Source organism: Gopherus flavomarginatus, chromosome 11 (genome assembly GCF_025201925.1).
Source record: "Gopherus flavomarginatus isolate rGopFla2 chromosome 11, rGopFla2.mat.asm, whole genome shotgun sequence".
NCBI classification, from domain to species: Eukaryota; Metazoa; Chordata; order Testudines; family Testudinidae; genus Gopherus; species Gopherus flavomarginatus.
Window position 1 is genome coordinate 42,892,545 of NC_066627.1, and position 12,401 is coordinate 42,904,945.

General features: G+C 47.4%; 1 protein-coding gene across 1 annotated transcript in view; it reads left to right on the forward strand.

Moving 5' to 3' along the window:
- The window catches only part of CDH26 (cadherin 26), a 32,201-nt gene extending 23,937 nt beyond the window's left edge, over nucleotides 1-8,264 (forward strand). The window contains exons 12-17 of the mRNA XM_050917774.1: nucleotides 249-470; nucleotides 3,796-3,926; nucleotides 5,848-5,916; nucleotides 6,073-6,126; nucleotides 7,110-7,196; nucleotides 7,918-8,264. Coding sequence (XP_050773731.1) covers nucleotides 249-470; nucleotides 3,796-3,926; nucleotides 5,848-5,916; nucleotides 6,073-6,126; nucleotides 7,110-7,196; nucleotides 7,918-8,109 — 755 coding nt within the window. The 3' untranslated portion in view covers nucleotides 8,110-8,264. The remainder of the gene's footprint in view (nucleotides 1-248; nucleotides 471-3,795; nucleotides 3,927-5,847; nucleotides 5,917-6,072; nucleotides 6,127-7,109; nucleotides 7,197-7,917) is intronic.
- Nucleotides 8,265-12,401: the final 4,137 nt, after the last annotated feature.

A 12,401-nucleotide genomic window follows, 5' to 3' on the forward strand; every position in this document is an offset into this window, starting at 1 on the left:
CTATTTTAATGGACACAGTTATCAGATACAGGCAGGCACTAAAACACTGGCACATACAGTTATCCACTTTGCACACACTGTCTGGGTAGCAGTGTGTGCAAATTAAACACCGGATTGTGAACCTAACGTATAACTCAGAAGGGCTCAAAATGGGGAAAAAAGCCCTCCCTCCTCCAACAACACTGTGCTTTCAGGCTGTTTATTGCTTTTTACAAGAGGCTCAGGAGTTCTTGCCTTTCTTCTTTTAGGTGACTCAGTTGAACTTTTAAGGTTGAGAAACCTCCCACGTGGAAAGTATTTGGTGCCTCTCCTAATTCTGGACAGGCAGGGATTCTCTATGAAGCAGAATCTGTCTGTGAGGCTCTGCCGTTGTCCAGACGGACGCGTATGCGAAGATCCGAACTCCGTGCAATTAAGTCTTGGAGGTGGCGCCATTGCTATGATTTTGGCAGCCCTCTTGTTATTTCTAGGTAAGATACCCTCCTAAAATTTACCCCTCACTTACTCATCACCTGGCTATAAGATGGGAACTGCAACCTATTAATATGTGGCATATAGTACCTGCCTTTAGAGGGAACAAGTGGCACTAAAATGGCCATTTGACTCTCTTAATATGTCTGAGTGCTGTAGAGGTGGAACTAAATAACTGCTCTTTTGTGTCACCACCATTCAGTGGTCTAAGCAGATGATCTGTAGCCCTATTACATTCTGGAGCCACCTTCATCGTGCAATGGGAACCATAGCTGTGCTCTTGTAATGACTACTGCAGTCTTTTCATCTCCAGCAACCAAGAGAACAGTCTGTTAAATTATTTGGCAGAAATGCCATGATGTGCAGCACAATGGCAGATGATAGCCAATGCTGACAAATGAAGGGTAATGGACCTTGGAAGGGATTATTTAAATAACCCATCTACATTTGGGAGGGGTGAGGGACATTCTAAATTAGCTGTAGCATCTCAGGAGAAGGACCTGGGCTTTATTGTGGAGAACTCAGTGGAAACCTGTGTTCAGCGTGCAGTCATGATTGAAAAAGCAACATTAGGCTGTATGAAGAATGGGTTAGAAAGTAACACTGTCAGTTCTACAATGGTATCCCATGGTGACCTGGGACACTTTCATCTGGAACAGTGTGTTTGTCTCAAAAGTATAATCAAAACAGAAAGGGTCCAGAGATGAGCAGTGGAAATGAACAGTCCTGGGAAGCCTTCCATCTGAGGAGAAAATGAAAAGCTCAGGGCAGCGTATTTTAGAGAGGAGATGAGATAAGGCGGAGTGTGAAATGTATGTCATGCTCCTGCTGACCGTTTCGTGTATTAGTATAGGGGACCTCCAATGAAATGGAAAGGCAGGACACTTGAAATGGATAAAAGGGAATTCTCTCTTTTACTGCATGCAGTTAACCTGTGGAACTCATGGCCACATGCCAACATTAGTCACACGTTCATTAGAACGATATCATTGAGGCCAAGAAGAGTTCTGTAGGAAGACAGAAAATTTGAGTAGAATGTAGGCACTTACAAGGATAGTGAGAAAATTCCTGGATGAAGTTAAAATGTATAAGGCTAAAACTTTTGGCATTAGCCAAGCCCTAACTGATTGGGAATAGATATGCAGTGTTATAGCCCTGTCAGTCCTAGGATATTAGAGAAACAATATCTCTTGTTGGGCCAACTTCTGTTAGTGAAAGAGCCAAACTTTCGAGCTTACACAGAACTCTTCTTGAGGTCTAGGAAACGTATTTAGCTGTGACACTCAGTACAAAGTGGAACAGATCGTTTAGCCTAACACAGATTTCAAGGGACCTCCCATCACTGGGGGAGTGGGGTAGGTTTTGTTGGTGAGTTATAGATTGTTTTAATAAACCATAAATCCAGTGTCTCTATTTAATCCATGATTTTTAGTGTCTAGCAAAGTTACGAATTTAAGCTCCCGGGCTTGTCTTTTGATGGTGTTGTGCAGGTTTCTTTTGAGGATGAGGACAGTGAGGTCAGATATAACAGGATCACTTTGTGAAAAGTTCACCCACAGTGATGGGGTGTTTTTTGTCTTATTTTCCTGTGTGAGTTCATTCAAGATGGTAGTGATTGTTGGTTTCACTCACATAGTTATAATTGGGCATGTTAGTGCACTGAATGAGGTATACAATGTATTATGATAGCAATGGAGATAGGGGTTGATCATTGCAGCAGTGGAGATATGTCTGCAGGTTTCATATCTGTTTTGGCAGGGTCTGGTGCAGCTGTGAGTTGGTATGTCCTAGTCGATGGGGAGCTTGCTTCTGATGCTGAGCTTGGAGAGGCTGGGGGATTGTTTCAAGGCCAGCAGAGGGCATTCAGGAAAGATTTCTTTCAGGATGGGTTCCAACTGAGCATGGGTTTATTTATTTGATTCCTCTTATGGGTTCCAGTAAGGGGTGGTAGGTGACAGGGAAAGGTGTGGGGGCAGGTGGTGTTTTATTTCTGTATTGAAGTAGGTTCTCTCAGGGCTGGTACCATGATGTGATCCACTTCTCTGGTGGAGTGTTCTTGTTTGGTAAAGACAGTTTTCAGTGCGCTAAAGTGTATATCCTGGACTTTCTCCTTAGAGCATATTCTGTGGTATCTGAGTGCCTGGCTGTAGATAACTTTCTCGGTGTGTTTGAGGTGGTTGCTAGATTTGTGGAGGTAAGCGTGGTGATCTGTGGGTTTCTTGTACATAGTTGTCTGTAGGGTTCCATTGTTGAAACTGACTCTGGTGTCCAGGAAGTTGATGCTAGTGTGGGAGTTTTCCAGAGAGAATTTAATGGACAGATGGTGGCTGTTGAAGTTGTGGTGGAAATCTATGAGGAATTTTAGGTCATCTATCCAGAGGATGAAAATATTATAGACATATCTTAAGTTTATCAGTGGTTTTCTGGTGCATTTGTCCAGAAATTCTTCAAGTGGCCCATGAAGAGGATGGCATATTGGAAAGCCATGCTAGTACCCATGGCTGTTCCCATGGTTTGAACAAAATGTTTGTTGTTGAATGTAAAGTTGTTATGGGTCAGGATGAAATGGATGAGTTTAGCAATGTGTTCAGGGTAGACATCTGAGTGTTGTCCAGCGTCTTGTAAATATTTGAGGCAGGCAGCAATGCTGTCATTGTGTGGGATGTTGGTGTATAAAGGAGTGACATCCATGGTGGCAAAGATGGTGTCCTGGGGGAAATTGTTGATGTTCTGGAGTTTGTGGGTTGGTTGTGTCTTAAAGAAAGTCTTTTTGTGTGGTGACTGATTTGAAGATGGTTTCTAAGAGTCTGAATATTCCTTCACTGAGAGTACCGTTGCCAGATATAATGTGTCTGCCTGGGTTCCCTTGTTTTGTATCTTGGGAAGCATGTAGAAGGTCCCAGTGGTGGGTTCTTGGGGGATGAGTTTGTAGAGTTTCTCTTGGAGTTGTTTGGGAGAAGGATTTGATGATATCCTTAAATTCCTGTGGTGTGGGGTCTTTGAGTTCTTCATAGTAGGTGGTGTTGGAGAGTTGATTAGACAGAAATTTCCCATAGAGGAAGGTTACTCCACAATTGCCTGTTGCGGGGTTTCTCGCATCTTCCTTTGAAACAGCTGGAGCTGGCCATTGTCAGTGACAGGATGTTGTGCTAGCTGGACCCCTGGTATAGTCCAGTCTGATGTTTCTTATGTCTGAAACATGAATTAATGAATGATATGAAATCTGACCTCTACATTCATAGAGCTCAGTGAGGTGCCAGCAGGGCTGCTTTGAAAGGCTGTGAGGTGTCAGTAGTAGTTCTGGTAATTTTTTTCCTGTTTCAGTGGCAGGCTGTCTTGTGCTGCGGTGTTCATGTGGGTCTGAAAACAGGAAAAGCCAAGCCCATCTCCCTTTTGAAGAAGGCAACCAGACTTTAATCAAGTACAATGAAGAGTGTGAAAATGTTTTGTCTCAGGTGGGCAATCGAGCTATATCCACTTTCCTATTGTGAGCATCCTGCCAACTCGACATCTGTCTGCCCAGATTATCAACCATCTGGTCTTATCACTCATGTCTCCTGTCATTTGGTTTTGAGCAGAACGCTCCTCCCTTTCTCAGCAGAATGTGGCAGGAAAATGACCTGTTGTATGGTATTGGGTTATCCAGGTAATGAGGACTAACTCTGATGCATCCTCTGCCATTCCAATGGTTTTCTGGGTAACCTTCTTCTTGGACACCTCATCCCGTTGGAATGTATTAACAAGGCAGACCTGGTGCTTTGCTGAGGAAAGATTTGAGTGGCTCCTCTGTCTCTATTTGCCATGTGATACCTGCCTGTTTAGTGAGAACAGGGAAATAACAGATGACATGAAGAAGGGCAGGGGCTGCAAAATATCGGTGAGGAGCCAATCAGGATTAATAGTCCTTTGTTCTGTACATTTAATGAATGCACGTCTCCATCTCTGCCCTCTGCAGGTTATGCCAGATTATGCTAGCCAACTCTCTACATATGCAGAAGTTAGAAAAGGAAAACAAATGTCTGAGGTAGCCACTTGTTTGTTTATATATTCTTGTAAATGGAGTGGTCCCTTTTTAACACCCTAAGTAGATATTAGAATTGGAAGGACTTCAGGAGGTCATCTAGTCCAACCCCCTACTCAAGGCAGGACCAATCCCCAGACAGATTTTTGCCCCAGTTCCCTAAACGGCCCCCTCAAGGGTTAAACTCACAGCTCTGGGTTTAGCAGGCCAATGCTCAAACCACTGAGATATTGTCATGCTGTCTGGAGTAGCTCACAATTGTGAGCCTACTTCAGGGCAGACTGTCGGAAAACAGGGCAGTTACCCCAAGCTGGTAGTATGGTTAGATTTCACCAAATCAGTAACAAATGTGAACTCCTGGATTGCTATATCAGTCTTAACATGGAGTCACAGACAGTCCCCGTAGATTCACCAGCCACCCAGACAAACTGGACTTTGTGATAAAAGGTCAGAAATCAAAAACAGACCACATCAGGTTGCTCCAGTCCCAAGAGACCAGTCACTTACCCCATATTGATTGGTACTCCAGATCTTACACCAAAGATAACACTGGCAGCCAATTCTATAGTAAAGTAAACCACACTGCCAGTTTCCCAAAAATCTTCTCAGATTGTCTCTGGGGATCTCTGCTTTGCATCAGGTACACTTCTCTGTAAGAGTCCAAGCAGTCCAGAGATCAAAGGTCTTTCCTTGAATCCATCTCCTGACAGAAAACAAGCTGACAGTGTCTCTATCCATTTGGGCTTTTCCTCTGACAGGGAGAGAGGAATGAATTTTGAATCCTTGACCTCCGGTCATCACATACTATGGCCACTTGATTTGAAATTAACACTTTTCTGTCAAAGTCCTTCATTAGCATTCCACAAGGCTTCTTTGAAGAGTTATTTAGTTACAGGGGTATTTACAATGTAAATGTTTGCAATTACATTATAACAGGATACAGATAGGTAAAAAAGAATGCATGTAACATCCCTTTTTCATGATGCTTAAATGCCAAATACATTCTTATATATTCAACAATTACTTTGGTCAATACTAATAAGTGAATTGACCTGGGGCTTTGGCATGAGCTGGCACCTGGTCTGCCAACATCACACATGTGCCTAACACATGGCCTATGACATGAACCAGAGTGAAAAGAATAACTAAGACAGCCCTATTTGAAAATAATAACCCTGTAAGTAAAATGAAATTGCACTGCCATTCTGAGCACTGTGCTTAGTCACTTATCATTTTCTGAGGCTGACATTTCTCAAGCTTAGTCTCCATTCAGAATAAAACTATTTCCCGTTACAAGATTCTTAACTATCCAGCCAGGTATTTTAGTGATGTGAGCTTGTTGTTTGTCATTGTAGGATGTAAATGGAATGGCACCATCTCTCTCCCTTACATCCAGTCGAGGACACTCTGACCAAGGTCTATGTGTAAGTAAACTCTACAAACTAGCATAGAGTATTGGGGGGGAGGGTGAAGAAGGGGGGAATGGTGGAAGGGATGAGAGGTTAACTGTGATGGGTTTTATTAACCCCTAATAACTTTCCTGGAATCATACAACAGTTCCCTGTGTTTATTTTTTAAAGAGTGCCAGTACAATGGTCCAGGCCAGACCAGTAAGTGACAACCACAGTTCCCACGTAAGTAGAATGCCTTTCACTGTGTTATGCTCACTAATGGGCTCCACAAACTCTGTCTGTCTGGGGACAGGTTAGAAAAAAAATGCAAAGCATAGCACCTTTATTTTCATAGCATAACCCTGAATCGGTAAGCCTCACTTAAAATATTAGGACGTTGCGAGTAAGGACTACTTGTGTGAGTAAATATTGGCAGGATCAGGTCCTGTCTTTGGTGTCTTTAACTGAAAGGAATGCAATGAATTATGATGATTCACCATGTTTATGGTGGTCCCAAGACTGGGGCCCATCGTGCTAGGCACTGTGCAAACACAGAGTAGCAGCTGGTCCCTGCCCAGTGAGCTTGCAATCTAAATAGACAAGACACATGAATGCCTACAGACCCCAGTCATTGGTGAGCAGGATTGAACCAGGGACCTCTGGAGCTTAGTGCATGAGCCCCTACTGCATGAGCTAAAAGCTACCTGGCTGTTAGCGAGGGCTGTAGGTCACACTAATTTTTACCTCTCTCTCTAAGTGGTCTCAGTACCACTAGATGGGACAGAACACCACACCCAGGAACTGTGTAGGTTACATACTCCCCTAACTGAGGAAGCGTGTCCTGAGCATCAGAATCTTCCCAGTTGAAATCCCAGACAAGCCCCCACTTGTAACGCCGACAGATCCTGGTTATCGGCGGGCAGGATCGAGGTGGGGACCTTTGGAGCTTAGTGTATGAGCCTGTACTGCATGAGCTAAAAGCCAACTGGCTGTTAGTGAAGGCTATAGAGCAGACTCATTTTTACCTCTCTCTCTCTAAGTGGTCTTGGTGCCACCAGATGGGACAGAACACCACACCCAGGAGGTGTGTGGGTTACACCTGCACAGGAGAAATGGCTATAACATACAATAAATGCTGAGGAATTGTTCAGACCAGAATGACACTTGTAAAATCTTGATGGAGGGCTATGGCCTTGCTGAGGTCCAATGCTATGTCTCTCTTTCAGGAGGTCTACAATTCTAGGCGCGTGGAGACACTCCACAGAAGACCCCTCACTGTGACTGTAGAAACAGTGGGTGAAATGTTGAATCAGGTAGGGAATGGCTGGTTTTGAACTCCTCAGTATTGTCAGTGGGTCCTGGCTATGGAACACGGTTTGCCATGGGAACTTTCTAGTTTGGCTGTAGCTGCTTATAGGAGAGACACACCTTCCAGGAATGGGAAGAGGGGCTAGGGTGTGTAAAATGGGCATTAACTCGCAGCAGAATCCGAACCCCTGGCTGAGAGCAAGGTACACAAACTGGGGGAGTGTGAGGAGGGGTCACTTACAACGATCTCTGAGCCTTTGCTGAAGATTTAGTGTCTCCAGCACTTCTTGCTGTGCCATTCTGGTTACCTACAAGTTACCTGGACACTTGCATGTCCACCACATGTGCACCTTTTCCTTTCTGGACAGGCCCTGGGTGCTGCAGTGCTTCCCATGGTAGGTGCATGAGTAAAGACAGGTTCCTTGCTCTTTCCGTTCTGTGTTGGCTGGGGAACTTGTAATTTTTCATGCTTTTTGGATTTCTTCTGATAGCTTCCCAGTGCTATTGTATTGCAGCGCTGCTCCCGGGGCGCTCTTTGGCATAGCTGATGTGCCTTAAAGGAGCTGGCTGGCTGGGTGGGAGTGACTAGTGTTTCTTACAGTATCACCCTGGGACTTCTTGCTAACCTGCTACTTAAAATGAATCCCACTGGCTTCCAAAGGGATGTGAGAGATGGAGTCTCCAGGGAGATTTTGTTTTCTTTTTTGTACTCTTTCCCTTCCTCAGAGGCTCTATCACTTCAGCAACCTGGAGGAGGACATAGTCACTTACCAACCTCACATCTATGCCGAGGAGGGAATGCTAGAGAGAAGCGACTCTTTCAGGTCCCTGCTCATTGACGACGATGAACTGCCCAAGGATTTCTTGGATGCCCTGGGACCAAAGTTCATTGCTCTGGGTGAAATCTGCCAGAAGTGATTTCAGTCACAGCCACTCTCATAGGAACCATGGAATGGTGGGGACCTTCCCAAACAGGTTTGGAAGAGACTCAACCCAAGCACAAACATCTGCTGACCTTTGGTGGCGCTCTCCTACAGGGAATGTCCCCAGAGTTACACTATAAACAGAGCCGGGCAGTGGTCTGGATTTGTATTGTTTCTGTTTAAACTTGATGCTGGGTCGCTCCCCTTTGGGCTCTTAGTTGTCAGCAGAGAGCTCTTTCTTTTAGAACAGTTACTCCAACTCTCTCTGAGCTGAAGAGACTGAAGTGTAGGTCCAGTCTGGTCAGGTCCTAGGCATCAAGCATCCCTATCCGCCTGCAGTCAGCGGGTCTCCCCTTTCTGATCAAGGGCTCAGTGCTTTCCTTGAATGTTTCCTTATGAGAATACATTTTAAAGATGGAGGGATCTAGAATAAAATTGATCTGGGGCCCAGATCCTCAGACATTTAGGTGCCTAATTCCAACTAAAATCAATGGGAGTTCGGTTGCTAAGTATCGTGAGGGTCTGGACTTTGGAAGCTAAGCCCCATTTTCAGAAGCGACTTCGGACACTTCAGAAAATGTTCCTGCTAATTGTTGTAGAAGCAGGACCCTTTGTGTAGGGAGCTGACCACTCACAGCACTTAGTCATCAGAGACAGTCGGTTATAGTCACTGCTGTTCACTGAGTCAAAGGCAACTGTAACTTTCATCCCCCAACAACTCATGTGGTGTTTTGCTGAATGATGACCCCCCCCACCCCACACAGTGGAGTTGTCACCCAGGGCCTCTCAAGCTGAAAGCAGGAGCCTCTGCTGCCAAATGCAAAGGCCTAAAAGCCCAGCTCAGCAAAGCATTTAAACATGCACTTGACTTCAATTAAATGGCTCACGTGTTTAAAGCAATAGGACTGTTGATGCATTCAAAGTACATGCTTAAGCACCTTGCTGAATCAGGGCCTACGCCTAATAGCCAGGAGCAGCAGCTGATCCATAAACCTCTTATATGGCCTTTCTGCTACAGGGGGACAAAGACCGACAATAGGGGTCGGCAACCTTTCAGAAGTGGTGTGCCGAGCCTTCATTTATTCACTCTAATTTAAGGTTACGCGTGCCGGTAATACATTTTAATGTTTTTCAGAAGGTCTCTCTCTACAGGTCTATAAATTATATAACTAAACTAGTGTTGTATTGTAAAATAAACAAGGTTTTCAAAATATTTAAGAAGCTTCATTTAAAATTAAAATCTTACGCCGCCAGCCCGCTCAGCCTGCTGCTGGTTTGGGGTTCTGTTCACCTAGGCCGGCATTGGGATGAGTGAGGCCTGCGGCCGGGACCTCAGCTGGGAAGGGTCTGGCAGCCAGAACCCCAGACCGGCAGCGGGCTGTGCAGGGCCTAGAGCCGAGACCCCAGACCGACAATGGGCTGAGCGGCTCAGCCTACTGCCGCTCAGGGGTTCCATCCGCCGGCTCCTGCCAGCCTGCATTCTGGCTGCCAGACCCTCTCAGCCCGCTGCCGGTCTGGGGTCCCGGCCCTCCCCACATACAGTGGGTACCTACCTTCTCCCTGGTTCTGGCCCATTCTCTTCCACTCTCTGCACTGAGCTGAGGGTGGGAGTGGACCGAGCACAGGGCTGGGCGTGGAGGGTCTGGCCAGGAGCTAGAATGAGGGAGGGGGCTCAGAGTTGGGGCAGGAGGTTTGGGTGTGGAGGCACTTACCTGGTCAGCTCCCATTTGGTGTGAGGGGTGCAGGTGGGAATGTGAGTGGGGGTGCAGAAGCTCCCGTTTGGTCCTCAGGGCGGGGTGGGGATCTGTGGGGTGCATGGGATGTGGGGGGTCGGGGGGCTGGGGATGTGTGAGGTGCAAGAGTCAGGGCAGAGGGCTGGGGGCATGTGAGGAGAGTGCAGGTGTCAGAGTAGGGGGGCTGGGTATGTGTGGGGGTGCCAGAGTCATGGCTGGGGTGAAGGAGTCAGAGGGCTGGGTGGTACAGGGCTCAGGGCAGGGGCATGGGGTGTGTGGGGGGGTGCAGGGCTCAGGGCAGAGGGCTGCGTGTGTGTGTGTAGGGGGGCACGGTGGTTAGGGCTCAGGGCAGAGGGCTGGGTGACTGCCCCCCCCAAAAGCCCCAACTCCTCCGCTCCTTGTCCCAACTACCCCCTCCTGGGACCCCACCCCCTATCTAAGCCTCCCTGTCCCTTGTCCCCTGACTGCCCCCCTAGGACTCTATCCTCTACCTGTCCCCTGACTGCTCCAATCCTTATCCACACCCCCATCCCCAGACAGAACCCCCTGGACTCCCATGCCTCTCTAGCTGCTCCCTGCCCCCTGACAGGACCCCTAGAATTCTGGACCCATACAACCCCCCCCCACCCACTCCCTGCCTGCCCCAACCCCTCTCCACACCCCTACCTCCTGACAGCCCCCCCCAGAACTCCCGACTCATCCAACCCCCCCTGCTCCTTGTCCCCTGACCACCCCCTCCAAAGACACACCCCCCGGACCCTCCTTGCTCCCTGTCCCCTGACCCCTATCCACCTCTCACCCCCTAACAGACCCCAGGACTCCCATGCCCCATGCACCCCTGCTGCTCCCTAACTGCCACCTCCAGAAACCCCCGCCCTTAACCACCCCCCTGGGATCCCACCCCCCCATCCAACCCACCTTGCTCCCTGTCCCCTGACTGCCCCCACCACTTATCCAGCCCCCCCAACCCCAGACCCAAACCCCTTACCATCAGGCTCCCCGCTCATCCGGAGTTTTGTCGCTGCCACGTGCACACAGCCCCGCCCCTCAGAGCGCTGTGCGCGTCGCGGCGTTGCTCCGAATGAGCCGGGAACGGTTTTCTGTCCCCATGGAGCCAAATGTTGCCCCGCGGGAGCATGCAGCCCCGGCCCCCAGAGCACTGTGTGCGCGGCGGCAGGGCTCCAGGGGAAGTGGGGGAAGACGGGGGAGGGGACGGTGGCTTGCTGCGCTCAGCCGGACGCTTCGGCCAGGCAGCGTGGACCCTGCAGCTTGTCGCGTTGGCAGGATTTTTAATGGCACACTGAAGTCCCGGCAGGCTCCAGCGTGCCATTAAAAATCGGCTCGCGTGCCGCCTTTGGCACACGTGCCATAGGTTGCCGACCCCTGGTCTAGACAGTATTTGGTCCTGCCATGAGTGCAGGGGACTGGACTCAATGACCTCTCGAGGTCCCTTCCAGTCCCAGAGTCTATGAATCCACCCAGGAGTTTTTTTGGCTGAGTATTCTTTTGAGTAGGGGAGTGAGTGTGAGAGTGTGTGTGTGTGTGCGTGTGTGTGTAGAGAGATCACACAGAAACTGAGATCAGACAGGAACAGGCTGAGTGAGAGAGACAGCCTGAAGGAGCAGCGGAAAGCATGGAAGCTGACTTTGGAAGAAACCTGAAAAGAAGTTTTGGGTCAGAGGTGCAGGCTGAAATGAGAGCTCTTGGTGCTCTGAGCAAAAGAAGCTGTTTCCTGTCATTTGAGTCCCTCGGTGCTCAGGGACACAAGACTTTGTACCTTCTTTGTAAATAAACAAAGCTGCATCAAAGAAAATACCAAACTCCATCAATTTCCACTTCCAGTTGGAACAACCTACTGGACCCTGAAATTTTGGCTAGCCACTCAGACCAAAAATGGTAATAATATCAACCCTTTATTTCAGCAACACTATGCATACATTTAGGTCAGGAAGTGAAGTTCAGTATATCCAACTGAAACTGTAGGGGGAGATTTTGACAGGTGGGATGTATTTACCTGATGCAGGATTTGGCCAGGACACTAGGGCGAATATAAAAAAATCCCATCAGATCTTTAATGACCACAAGTAGTCAGGGTCTCAGTTTCACATCTGATCTCACAACCCAGATGCACAGAGTCCCCCAACTCTATGACACACTGAAAACTCCCAGCAGCACATAAACAGCGACTCTGTTCTGTATAGGCTCTTATACCACCCTCATCCTGTAGTATCTGAGTGGTTTCCAGTAGTGCATTAAGCATCCTGACATCTATTACATATGGTTTGTTCTTGTTCACCTTCTCTCAAGGAGTAGAACGTCCAATGATTTGGGATAATCTGGTGCCAGATCAGAGAGAATGCCACCAATAAGATATATTGTAAATATTATAAAATTGGCACCATATCTTAATGGTCAACAATGGGAAACATAGCAAAATTGTTGGAATCATACTTTCATAACTGTCTTTGTAAAATATAATGATTTTTCACAAATGCTGAATATTATTACTTTATTAATAATTTTCTAATATTTCATTTGATCAACATTCTTAAAA